The sequence below is a fragment of the Bombina bombina genome, chromosome 2 (genome assembly GCF_027579735.1).
Source record: "Bombina bombina isolate aBomBom1 chromosome 2, aBomBom1.pri, whole genome shotgun sequence".
NCBI classification, from domain to species: Eukaryota; Metazoa; Chordata; class Amphibia; order Anura; family Bombinatoridae; genus Bombina; species Bombina bombina.
In genome coordinates, this window is record NC_069500.1 from 1356704489 (window position 1) to 1356718443 (window position 13955).

Sequence of the window (13955 nt, forward strand, 5' to 3'; positions counted from 1 at the left end):
GTTTGTAGAAAGCCAAACCAGTACTGAAACGAGAATCAGTAGAGGAAATGGTAAATATAAGAGTATATCGTCGATCTGAAAAGGGAGGTAAGAGATGAATCTCTACGACCGATAACAGAGAACCTTATGAAATAGACCCCGTAGAAGGAGATCACTGCATTCAATAGGCAATACTCTCCTCACATCCCTCTGACATTCACTGCACGCTGAGAGGAAAACCGGGCTCCAACTTGCTGCGGAGCGCATATCAACGTAGAATCTAGCACAAACTTACTTCACCACCTCCCTTGGAGGCAAAGTTTGTAAAACTGATTTGTGGGTGTGGTGAGGGGTGTATTTATAGGCATTTTAAGGTTTGGGAAACTTTGCCCCTCCTGGTAGGAATGTATATCCCATACGTCACTAGCTCATGGACTCTTGTTAATTACATGAAAGAAAGAATATTTTTCTTTTTGCATATCAGCTAATGCAGCTTTCTAATAAATCCCGAAACAAAAAAATGGGGACTTCTACACAAGTGTAAAAACACTGTTTAATAAATTTCCAGTGCCGCATTTTTTTTCCATATCATCTCATAGAAAAATACCATACTTCATGCAGATTATATACAGGCTCTTAAACATGGCTTTCAAACAGTTTTTTTCTTACAATCTAACCATATTCTCAAACAAAAAAACACTTGGGTCATCATGAGACAGCCAAGTTATTTATACAATGTTCTCTAAGCTTCTACTAGATACGCATTGTCACGCCACCATCCAGAATAAATTACATGTGGCAAAATAAAGAGAAAAAAAAACAAAAGAAAAAGATTTAAAGCACTTTTTGTGGAAGCTGTAGTGTTCTTGTAGAGAAATCTGCTTACTGCAAATCTTGGCAGGGAGATGAAGAAATATAATAAAGCTGCATTTCATGACTTTGGAACTGTAAATAAAAGGCCGTTATGTATTTGTATTTTACTGGTGTGAGAGAACAGCACAGACAATTCAGGGCGCCACTTACATAGGGTGACGTGTGGACGAGTGTAAAAAAGATGCTCACAGAGCAAGCTGATTAGATTTGGTATACAGGATTTGCTACACATTACAGCTTACAATGTAAGGAACATTTTCATGTCATGAGTGTACAGCAATTCATTGGCATAGACTGGACTAAATACTCAGCTGCCAGTCAGAACAATGTGCTGAATGTGAACCCTACTGGAAGAGAAGTAAATAGTGCAATCAGGATATAACACCCCCCCACCATTTCTTTTAAAACAAGGTGTAAGCCAGAGGAACCAGGGGGAGACATGAGTAAGGGATATGCCACCTCCAAATGACAGATAAATATAACCCCAAGTACTCTCACAAAAGAAAGTTCACATGTAAAACTAGTGAGAAACTGAATAATGCAACCCTAGCTCCGTAGAGCAGCAAGCCGCGTCTGCATGGCATCCAAATCTTCCTCCACATCTGATGACGCAGCGGCCCCTTCCAACTCAGGCTCGGGCAACGCATCTGTGACTTTATTTGGAGCTTTGCCCAGGGCTCCTGAAAAACAAACAAACACAGCGTGCTCAATTCATGCATTGTGGCCATATTAAAGGGACACTTTCAAGTGGTTTAACTATGATATAAACAAATTAGTAGATGGTTGAAATGATTCTGTAGAAAGTTTAAAACACTTGGAGTTAAGAATTACTTTTTAAATTTGTTTTTAAAAAGGGACAGTAAAGTCAAAATTAAACTTTTATGATTCAGATAAATGCAATTTTAAACAAATTTACAGTATACTTATAGTATCTAATATGCATTGTTATTTTCAATATCCTTTGGAGAAAAGCATAGCTAGGTAGGCTCAGGAGCAACAATGCACTACTGGGAGCTATCTGCTGATAGGTGGCTGCACATACATGCCTCTCGTCATTGGCTAACCAGATGTGCTCAGCTAGCTCTCAGTAGTACATTGTCAATCCTTTTCAGGGGTTAAACACACAGTAGAGCAGGGTCGATAGTCCTAAATGACATGCTCTAATGGAATTATAACGTATGTCCTGTTAAGGTAATATTTCCCCATAATGCATGATTTTAAAGTGATGGTAAATTCACCTCAACAGTTTAACATATTATGAAAGGTCTTCTCCTGACTAGCACAAAAGTCAACTGTACTTTAATTTATCAGCGTTTAATTCACGTGATCAGCATCACTGTTTATGTTGTGCAAATAGCGTAGAGGGTCGCACATGCGCATTTTAAATTATAGGCAGAGTTCCAAGCACGGGAGCGCGCGCTAATTCATTTACATGGGGCGCATGGTGAGGCTACGATTGGCTACAACAGCTGCCAGTCAATAAGCCAAACGAAAATCGTAGTGAGAGGCTGCATTAGATGAGGTAATATAGCGTGAATAAAACGCTGATAAATTAAAGTACAGTTGACTTTTGTGCTAAACAAGCATATGCTAGTTAGGAGAAGACCTTTCATAATATGTGCAACCGTTGGGGTGAATTTACCATCACTTTAAATATGACTGATATCTCAACACTACAAATTTAAAAGGGACATATTATTATTATTATATTATGTATAAAAATAAAAAAAAACTAGAAAATGTAAATCTCTATGTATAAAAGATATTTTACTTCAAAATTTCCTCAGTAGCCGCATTATAGTGCAAAGGAACTTTAACCCTTTTTTCACCCCAGTGCTGAGACAATTTTGAGCTTTTTTGCTACCTACATTTAAACCTTATTGTAAGTTAAATTTCAGCAAGTGACTCACACACATTATATATTGTTGTTTTCAGCAGGCCCAGCAGATTCACAATATGCCATTATGCAATATATATAATTCCTGGCATGTGAGATAGCTGCAGCAAACATTTTAAATAAATATATATATATATACACACACATACACACTGTATATATACAGTATAATGTGCCTACAGGTAGCAATGTGCATGATGAGAACACCTCGTCATGCGCCTACAGGTAGCAATGTGCATGATGAGAACACCTCGTCATGCGCCTACAGGTAGCAATGTGCATGATGAGAACACCTCGTCATGCGCCTACAGGTAGCAATGTGCATGATGAGAACACCTCGTCATGCGCCTACAGGTAGCAATGTGCATGATGAGAACACCTCGTCATGCGCCTACAGGTAGCAATGTGCATGATGAGAACACCTCGTCATGCGCCTACAGGTAGCAATGTGCATGATGAGAACACCTCGTCATGCGCCTACAGGTAGCAATGTGCATGATGAGAACACCTCGTCATGCGCCTACAGGTATCAATGTGCATGATGAGAACACCTCGTCATGCGCCTACAGGTATCAATGTGCATGATGAGAACACCTCGTCATGCGCCTACAGGTATCTATGTGCATGATGAGAACACCTCGTCATGCGCCTACAGGTATCAATGTGCATGATGAGAACACCTCGTCATGCGCCTACAGGTATCAATGTGCATGATGAGAACACCTCGTCATGCGCCTACAGGTATCAATGTGCATGATGAGAACACTTCGTCATGCGCCCACAGGTAGCAATGTGCATGATGAGAACACCTCGTCATGCGCCCACAGGTAGCAATGTGCATGATGAGAACACCTCGTCATGCGCCCACAGGTAGCAATGTGCATGATGAGAACACCTCGTCATGCGCCTACAGGTAGCAATGTGCATGATGAGAACACCTCGTCATGCGCCTACAGGTAGCAATGTGCATGATGAGAACACCTCGTCATGCGCCTACAGGTAGCAATGTGCATGATGAGAACACCTCGTCATGCGCCTACAGGTAGCAATGTGCATGATGAGAACACCTCGTCATGCGCCTACAGGTAGCAATGTGCATGATGAGAACACCTCGTCATGCGCCTACAGGTAGCAATGTGCATGATGAGAACACCTCGTCATGCGCCTACAGGTAGCAATGTGCATGATGAGAACACCTCGTCATGCGCCTACAGGTAGCAATGTGCATGATGAGAACACCTCGTCATGCGCCTACAGGTAGCAATGTGCATGATGAGAACACCTCGTCATGCGCCTACAGGTAGCAATGTGCATGATGAGAACACCTCGTCATGCGCCTACAGGTAGCAATGTGCATGATGAGAACACCTCGTCATGCGCCTACAGGTAGCAATGTGCATGATGAGAACACCTCGTCATGCGCCTACAGGTAGCAATGTGCATGATGAGAACACCTCGTCATGCGCCTACAGGTAGCAATGTGCATGATGAGAACACCTCGTCATGCGCCTACAGGTAGCAATGTGCATGATGAGAACACCTCGTCATGCGCCTACAGGTAGCAATGTGCATGATGAGAACACCTCGTCATGCGCCTACAGGTAGCAATGTGCATGATGAGAACACCTCGTCATGCGCCTACAGGTAGCAATGTGCATGATGAGAACACCTCGTCATGCGCCTACAGGTAGCAATGTGCATGATGAGAACACCTCGTCATGCGCCTACAGGTAGCAATGTGCATGATGAGAACACCTCGTCATGCGCCTACAGGTAGCAATGTGCATGATGAGAACACCTCGTCATGCGCCTACAGGTAGCAATGTGCATGATGAGAACACCTCGTCATGAGCCTACAGGTAGCAATGTGCATGATGAGAACACCTCGTCATGCGCCTACAGGTAGCAATGTGCATGATGAGAACACCTCGTCATGCGCCTACAGGTAGCAATGTGCATGATGAGAACACCTCGTCATGCGCCTACAGGTAGCAATGTGCATGATGAGAACACCTCGTCATGCGCCTACAGGTAGCAATGTGTATGATGAGAACACCTCGTTATGCGCCTACAGGTAGCAATGTGCATGATGAGAACACCTCGTCATGCGCCTACAGGTAGCAATGTGCATGATGAGAACACCTCGTCATGCGCCTACAGGTAGCAATGTGCATGATGAGAACACCTCGTCATGCGCCTACAGGTAGCAATGTGCATGATGAGAACACCTCGTCATGCGCCTACAGGTAGCAATGTGTATGATGAGAACACCTCGTCATGCGCCTACAGGTAGCAATGTGCATGATGAGAACACCTCGTCATGCGCCTACAGGTAGCAATGTGCATGATGAGAACACCTCGTCATGCGCCTACAGGTAGCAATGTGCATGATGAGAACACCTCGTCATGCGCATTGAAGGTTTAATCAATCAGGATGCTTTTCCCAGGGCTTACAAGGGAGCATGCATCTTGCATGCACACAGGCATAGTCATGTTATTTAACTCTTCAGTTTAAAGAAGTTTACTATGAAATCTCACAGATTATGGTGAAATTCTACAAGATAAAGTAAAACAAAGTGTAATCTCAGCACTGATTATGCGGATTGGAGGTTTTCTTTTTCACCATGCAGTGCTTACAGAGCGCATACTCTAGCGAGCTGAATACATTTTGAGGTAAAATATCTTCCTTTTTACATAGATATGTTTATGTCATATTTTCTTGTCTGCATTTTACATTTATTCTGCATCAGTTTCAAGCGATTTAGTATTTGAGTACCATGTCCCTTTACGCCAAGTCACCCTAAATCTGAAGCATTAGCCCTTTTAGGGAGTATTTGGAGATACCAAATTTCCAGTTCCCAGAAGAGGGAACATTCATGAAGGTTTGAATTAATGAATGACCACTTTGCAATAACAAATTATTATTAGGATATACTGTAGCTTTACTGTTAACTAAACAAATTCGCTTAAAGGGACATGATTGGGTTTTATGTCCCTTTAAGCACAAGAGTCAACTTACCTGCTGTGATGTCAAACAGGATTCTATCAATTTCCTGCTCTGCTTGCTCCTCCATGTCGTCCTGATCTTCCATGCCCTCAAATGTATCTTCCAGCATTTCTTCTATAATTCCAGCCTAAGAGAAGTCCCAAAATAAGTATGTCTTTCCTACTGACAGAAACGTGCTAGGGATATTCACATTGGATTGCAGCAATTCATGTCACTAATGCATTGCTTTGATTGACAATTGCTTTTTTACTTGATTACTACATCTAATCTTACCTTCATCATTTCTTTGGACAGATCCCTCATGGTTGCCTGGATTTCTGGGATTTTGACCAGGTTTTGCATCGCTTTCATAACCTCTGTGCTCTTCTGTAGTGAGCCGGAAACTCGAAGTACAGCTGTGAAAACACAATCATGCAATGAAACGCCTGTTATCACCATATACGCAGAAGACTCATGTTTTGTAGTTGAAGGACACCAACAGGTAAGACCTACAGAATCTCTCTACAGGAACAGATACTAATTGATCAGTTTATGTTATTCTGACATGCTTGAGACCCTCAAGAGCTGACTTTGGACACTTCTACATAAACAAAAAGGTGCTATAATGCAAGTAAAACATTGTGCAGTTAGCTGCAACCTAAACAAATATAATAGACTAGATATTGCAAATGTACACACAGGGCTTACACCATGGCTTGTCTGAGGAACAGTACGGATACGATTGAGATTTGTAAGTCATCTATACCTCTGCATAACTCAGTAACTAAACATCTAAGTACCTACCTAGCTGGTTCTTCATACTCATGAGCACAGAGTTCATATGGGCCTTTGATGCATATAGTTTATTTACTGCCTTTTTTGACTGGATCACTTCCTTAGCCAAAATGATACACGCCTCCCTGTTGCCTTTCTTTGCTGTGTCTTTTATTGATCTCTTCACTTTTTCTTGCTCCCTTTGGATATCTGCAGCACAGAAAGACAACTGTTGATATAAATATAAAGCAGAATTATTACTCATAACAATACAGTACATTTTAATTAGTAACCCCGTTGGCTGTCATAGAGAGCTGATATGCATTGCAATGGGGTCAAAACTAAACAGGTGATCCAATTTCTTACACATATCCCGCATATTCTAGGTTCATAACTACTGAAACTCTATTTCATGAATCAGCCTATAAAAAGCATTTCCACAACTCATTCCTGAACGTACTACCCTCTTACCCAAAATCATAACCCCTTGTTCTGGATTTGTTCTTTTCTTAACCCCTTAAGCATGGATTACAAAATATCGCATGGGGACTCTGGGAAAGCTGGGCAGGACTACAGGGCTTAAGGAGGCTGGATGGGGTAATGGACCTGCTGTTTCCAACGGTGTGAGTCTTGGTGTTCAAAGCTTAAGCTCAATACACTTGACTAAATATACTTTACACTTATATACCCAAAAAACAGGCCACCAAAAAATGCCTTGACGAGAAGCCCTTCTTTCAAATAGGTTTTAATAAAGATGTTTAAATTTGTAGTGAGCTTCTTAGAACAGTGCAGTTCTTAATCGAACAAGTGATTGGTAACACTAGTTACTAGTTATTCATTAGTTTATTTTGTTTTTTTGTTGTTGAACATTGTTACGCATAACAGCAATGCATTGTTTGTAATACTCATGCTAAATGACGAGGTACTGTTTTTAACAGGTTTACGTTTTACAGATATTAGTCTGAGACACAGATCCTCAATCAATGGACACTGCTGAGTAGATATCCACAAATTAGAATATACTCTCTGTATATTATTTTGTATTGCTTTTATCTCTATGTATGTTATTTGTCAAAAATCTTAATAAACATTATAAAATTGAAAAAAGTAGGTTTTAATAACCAGGTGATGACTCCAATTTTAATTGTGATAACTTAGTGTGAATAAAAGTCCATTTATTTGAATCAAAGCTCATGTGCAGATCAAAGTTACATCACTATATTGAAAGGCCCTAATTTATACGGCGATAACACACATTATTGTTTACAACCATGTTCATTCAATTTTTAATTAAAAATTCATATATTTTTTTCACACATTTTGTTGCAGGTTTCTTACATGTCATGATATATAAATACAATAATGGGATTGTTTGAAATTTGCTATGTCTCCTTAAAAATAAATAAATAAATAAAATAATAGATGTGTTCCTTGCTGAAAAATGACCTACAGTTGGGCCTAAATGTGAGCAGCATCTAAAAACTGCAAAACAGCTCAGCGGTTAAAGGGTTAAATATGATTTCAGCCTCACCTGGTATTTCACATCAATAAGTACACCCTAATACATGCTCAATAGAAATAAATCATCATTTGTGTGTAGAGGCTGCAAACGGTTATTTGTGTCAATTCAATGTTAGCACAATATCACGTGATTCTTAGCGCAAGTGCCACAATAGCAGGTTTACTGGATTTATCAATCTGCACATACAAGCTAAACACAGCTATTCTCCTTGTCAACCTCTAGTACAGGAGAGTCCATCGCTTTTTTACAAGGGGAGAGACAATGAGGTCGATTTACCAAAGGCTTTCGCCAGCCTTTGAGCCGTATTTAACAAGCAGCAGTCATCAGACCACTGTTTGCTAACCTCTTCGTCACCTCTTGTTTGGCGAAATTCAATCTCGCCGGTCTTTTCCGAACGGCAAGATTGACAGCTCCTGCCCGCACATGATTGGCTGTGCGCGGACAGGGGTCGGGATTGCACGTGAGCGCAAAATAGCGCTCGTGTGCAATGCTGAATTCCTCTAGGAGAATTTAGACCGACAGAGGCGAGCTACGACGGACAGGGGCGCGTATATGCCCCCTGTCCGCCTCAGCTTGATAAATCGCCCCCATAGCACGGCAGTGGATCTGAGAATATTTGCAGATAAGGACAGAGATATAAGGGTCGATTTATCAAAGGCTTCGCAAGCCTTTCGACCTACTACGGTTGCAGGTTCTCACAAGAGAACCTGCATGCCGTATTTAACAAGCAGCGGTCATCAGACTGCTGCTTCCCTAATCTTCTAAAGTGGCGAAATTCAATCTCCGCGGTCTAGTCCGACAGCATGAATGGCTGTGCGCAGGCAGGGGACGGGATTGCACGCGAGTGCAAAATAGCGCTCGTGTGCAATGCTGAATTCCGCCAGGGGAATTCAGCCCGCCAGAGGCGAGCTGCAGTGGACAGGGGCGTGTATGTGCGCCCCTGTCCGTCTCAGCTTGATAAATTGCCCCCATAGGAGGGTACAGGGTTAATGAGGGCTTTTTGTGTTAGGCTTTGAGCTTTATTCTAGAAGCTAGCAGATGTGCATCACTACGGAAATGTAACCTTAAAGGTAAGATTGCAATTTACTTGCAATGCAGTTTTAAATGCTTTGAAATTGTTTATTTTGTATGCAGATTGTTTTCAATGCAGCTAGTAACTGATAACTCATACTGTACATACACACACAACTATCTATCTATCTATAGCTTGGATACAGCTGTAGGAACTATCCCTATCCACTAGTGGGCAGCATTTCAACAGTATGACATACCCTTATTTAATCATGGACACCAACTTAGCTGTTGAGTTATCTCATATGCATAAATAGTAACTGATACAGCTCATGAACAAGCTACATTTTCACTGTGTGAATGGTTGTAAACTTAACCAGTACATCATAGTAGGTTGTGCACTTAGCAGTATTCTCCACAGAAAATGTTGCCAGCCAGGGGGCATTATGGGCAAACTCTACCATCCTTGCAGGCGGACAGGTTTGCAAGTAGTGAACTTGTCCGCCTGCAACTGCCACTCGCAATGTTGCATCGCACCACGAAATTTAACAACGCACAAGAGGTTTCTTGTGCAATGCCAACCCTTGCTCCAGCGCAAACAATTGCACTAGAGAAGGGAATGTCAGGGAAAAAGCCATTTCTGCTTCTTAAAATATGTGAACCTGCTCCACATACCCCAAAAAACTGCCACTGCAGCTTCATAAATCTACCCAGGGTGGATAAAAAATATTTGGGTTTTTTGTTTTATTTCAGGATTTTTTAAATGCTTTTTGCTGAAAAAAAAAAATCTATCTAACGATAGTTGTCTATATAATCCAAAGGTTATTCCCCCTGAAACAAGGATTCATTTTTAATTACCGTATTTTCCGGCGTATAAGACAACTTTTTAACTCTTGAAAATCTTCTCAAAAGTCAAGGGTCGTCTTATACGCCGGGTGTCGTTTTATAAGCCTTATTATTACAGAGTACAGGCTCCACTGAAACAGAGGCAGGCACTGGGCGGGTGCTGTCAGGTCCTATGTACCTTTTATTTTTGTTACTGGCCCTTTATTTGTGGTTGTCCCGTTGCCTTATTTAAGTTCCCTGTTACCAGCATTCCTCGCTGGATTAATTTTCCTCCTGCACTTGTGGGAGTGTTACCTATCGCCAATCCGGCTTCTCCATCCTCTCAGCTCCTCCTGCTGCAGCTGTCTTGCAGACTGAAGCGCTTGTCAGTACTTTGCTCCGTCTTCTCAGTGAGACGCCTTCTCTACCTGGCTACGTCATCAGCTGTGGCCGAACACGCTGCTCCTGTTACCACTCACAGGAAATTCTCCTCTACAGACGCAGCTGTCTCACGGACCTTGCAACTAATCCTGAATGTATGAATCAACATACGGTGAGCAGGTTGCTATTCATATATATTGCGCATATTTAAGAGCTGGTTATTGTATTACCTTGGGCTTACCGAACATAGCAGTCTAGTTACAACATCTGAAGTATACATTTCATATTACGATACTAGTCAGTGTGATACACCCTTCCCTCATGATCTGGTTAATGATATCTATGCCTTGACATTAAGAGGTACTATCCTTACTGTGAATGTGATACATCTAGTTGGTGTGCTTGCTGCATTCATTGAGGGGGTAAGGGGGTAGTCTTATACGGCAAGTATAGCACAAACCCTATATTTGTAACAGGAAAACTAGGGGGTCGTCTTATACGCCGGAAAATACGGTATGTAGCATGAGGCTGTATATTTATTCCTGTAACATTTAACTTTTGGTTAATTCCCTTAATCCATTCACAATGTCATGCTCTCCCAGTTCCGCAAGATTATTTTGGGCATTTTTATATCTAGATGATATCACATATTATTGGTTTTGTTGTTCTCAAAACTATAAATTAGTCTGCAGAAATAACGACTGTTCCTCACGTTGCAAAATAGACTTTAAAAAGGGACATACACCCAAAGTGTATCTTTAATGATTCAGATAGAGGATACAATTTTAAAAATGTTAAGATTTACTTATTTTATCAAATTCTGTTAATTCTATTAGTATCCTTTGTTGAAACAGCACCTAGCTCCTAGTAGTGCATTGCCACTCTTGAGCCTACTCGGGAATGCTTTGCAACAAAGGATCAAGAGAACAAAGCAAATTAGATAATAAAAGTACATTTTCTACACAGAATCAACCCCTTACTACGTTTCAGGACCCTCAATGAATAGAAGATTATTTGGAGTAATCTGATCTGCACAATGATCTAAGTGTAAGGACGGAGGGACAAGCAGTAAAAATGAAAGTGAAACTATAATATTATTTTAGTTCAATCAAACTAAACTGTTATTATTAAAAGGTACTACATTTTATTCTTTAGTTAAAGGGATATTAAACAGTGCTCATTTAGTAAAAACAGATATGTTAAATCCCTGTAAATATAAAAAGAAAAATATTGTCTAAAAAACAGCAAATAATTGTTTTCTTGCAAAATTAGCACTTAGAAATTCTCATTGTAGCCCCTGCCCCCTGTGTTTTAAAGGGACTGTCTAGTCCAAAATAAACTTTCATTATTCAAATAGGGCATGTAATGTTAAACAACTTTCCAATTTACTTTTATTACCAATTTGCATTGTTCTCTTGGTATTCTTAGTTGAAAGCTAAACCTAGGTAGGCTCATGCTAATTTCTAAGCCCTTATCTGAATGCATTTTGAACGTTTTTCACCACTAGAGGGCGTTAGTTCATGTGTGTCATATAGATAACATTGTGCTCACGCACGTGGAGTTACCTAGGAGCCAGTACTGATTGGCTAAAATGCAAGTCTGTCAAAATAACAAAAATAAGGGGGCAGTTTGCAGAGGCTTAGATACAAGGTGATCACAGAGCTAAAAAGTATATTAATATAACCATGTTGGTTAAGCAAAACTATGGAATGGGTAATAAAGGGATTATCTATCTTTAAAACAATAAAACAAATCTGGTGTAGACTGTCCCTTTAAAGGGACAGTCTACCATAGAATTGTTATTGTTTTAAAAGATAGATAATCCCTTTATTACCCATTCCCCAGTTTTGCATAACCAACACAGTTATATTAATATACTTTTTACCTCTGTGATTACCTTGTATCTAGGAACCTTCTTCCAGCCCCCTGATCACATGACTATGACTGTTTATTATCTATTGTCTTCCATTTAGCATTTGTTTTGTGCTAACTCTTAAATAACCCCCTGTGCATGAACACAGTGTTATCTATATGGCCCACGTGTACTTTTAGTCTTTGTGTTGAAAAGAGATTTTAAAAGCATGTGATAAGAGGCAGCCCTCAAAGGCTTAGAAATTAGCATATGAGCCTACCTATGTTTAGTTTAAACTAAGAATACCAAGAGAAAAAAGCTAATTTGATGATAAAAGTAAATTGGAAAGTTGATTAAAATTACAAGTCCTATCTGAATAATGAAAGTTTAATTCATACTAGACTGTCCCTTTAAGAGCAGAGGATTTTCAAAACATGCATTTTTATTCTGCCAGTTCTGGGCATGAGCAAATCTGACCCCCTGTTATCTAATCTATTCACTAGCCTAGAAGTTTTATGACATCAGGCTAAGATAAACCTTCCTGCAAAGACCTCCTCCTCCTTGTAGGGCTGTGACAGGAAGTAAAATACAATGCACAAATGTAGTGTAAACAATAAATAAAAGGTCAAATCCATTTAAATAGATGAATAATACATTATGATTTGATCAAAAATTATTAGTGCTTTTTTGTTTTGTTTTTTAACAATGAAACAGACTCTTTAATATCCCTTTAAATAAAACTATTTCAATTGTTATTAAGGTAATGATTATCTTTCTCCTTTCACTAAAATACAGTTGACAAGATGATCAAATATTAATGATTAATCTATTAAACTGAAGATATTTCACCTCCAAATAATTTCATAAATATCTATGTATTCCTATTGGCATTTAACTAAATCAGTAATTTTCTGATATAACTGGAAACATAATCTGAAAAGTTATTACTCTAAAAATGAAACTTTATGTAGAAAACCACGATTTAAATAGAGTCTGACTAGTGATTTAAAATGTGATTTAAATTGATTTGATTTAAATCAAATCCAGCCTAAATCTACCCCTATAAGTAGCTGGGTAGCAGCAGTGTAATACTTAGCAATATTATAACCTTTTTAAAGTTACTTGTCTTAAAGGGATACTAAACCCAATTTTTTTCTTTAATGATTCAGATAGTAGAGCATGTAATTTTAAGCAACTTTCTAATTTACTCCGATTATCAATTTTTCTTCATTCTCTTGCTATCTTTATTTAGAAAGCAGGAATGTAAAGCTTAAGAGTCGGCCCATTTTTGGTTGAGAACCTGGGTTATGCTTGCTTATTGGTTTGCTAAATGTAGCCACCAATAAGCAAGCACTATCCAGGGTGCTGAACCTAAAATGGGCCGACTCCTAAGCTTTAAATTCCTGCTTTTTAAATAAATATAGCAAGAGAATGAAGAAAAATTGATAATATGAGTCAATTAGAAAGTTGCTGCTCTATCTGAATCATGAAAGAAAAAAATTGCATAATGTAACAAATGAACTTAATGATAATTTGTACATTAAATAAATTTAATATTAGCAAATTTTTGTTAATATTGGCTTAAAGGGACAGTCTGCACCAGAATTGTTATTGTTTAAAAAGATAGATAATTACTTTATTATCCACTCCCTAGTTTTGCATAACCAACACATTTATATAAATACACTTTTTACCTCTGTGATTACCTTGTAGGTAATCCTCTGCAAACTGCCCCTTATTTCAGTTCTTTTGACAGACATCCATTTTAGCCAATCAGAGCTGGCTCACCTGAACTCCATGTGCGTGAGCACAGTGTTATCTATTTGACACACGTGAACTAACACCCTCTAGTGGT

General features: G+C 39.5%; 1 protein-coding gene across 2 annotated transcripts in view; it reads right to left on the bottom strand.

Moving 5' to 3' along the window:
* Positions 1-514: 514 nt before the first annotated feature.
* Positions 515-13955, bottom strand: part of RNF103 (ring finger protein 103) — a 152060-nt gene continuing 138619 nt past the window's right edge. For both annotated transcript variants that reach the window (XM_053704281.1, XM_053704279.1), the window contains 4 exons: positions 6540-6719; positions 6030-6151; positions 5769-5883; positions 515-1532 (listed from right to left, as the gene is read on the bottom strand). In XM_053704281.1, the coding sequence (XP_053560256.1) occupies positions 1399-1532; positions 5769-5883; positions 6030-6151; positions 6540-6719 (551 nt within the window). In that variant the 3' untranslated portion in view covers positions 515-1398. The remainder of the gene's footprint in view (positions 1533-5768; positions 5884-6029; positions 6152-6539; positions 6720-13955) is intronic.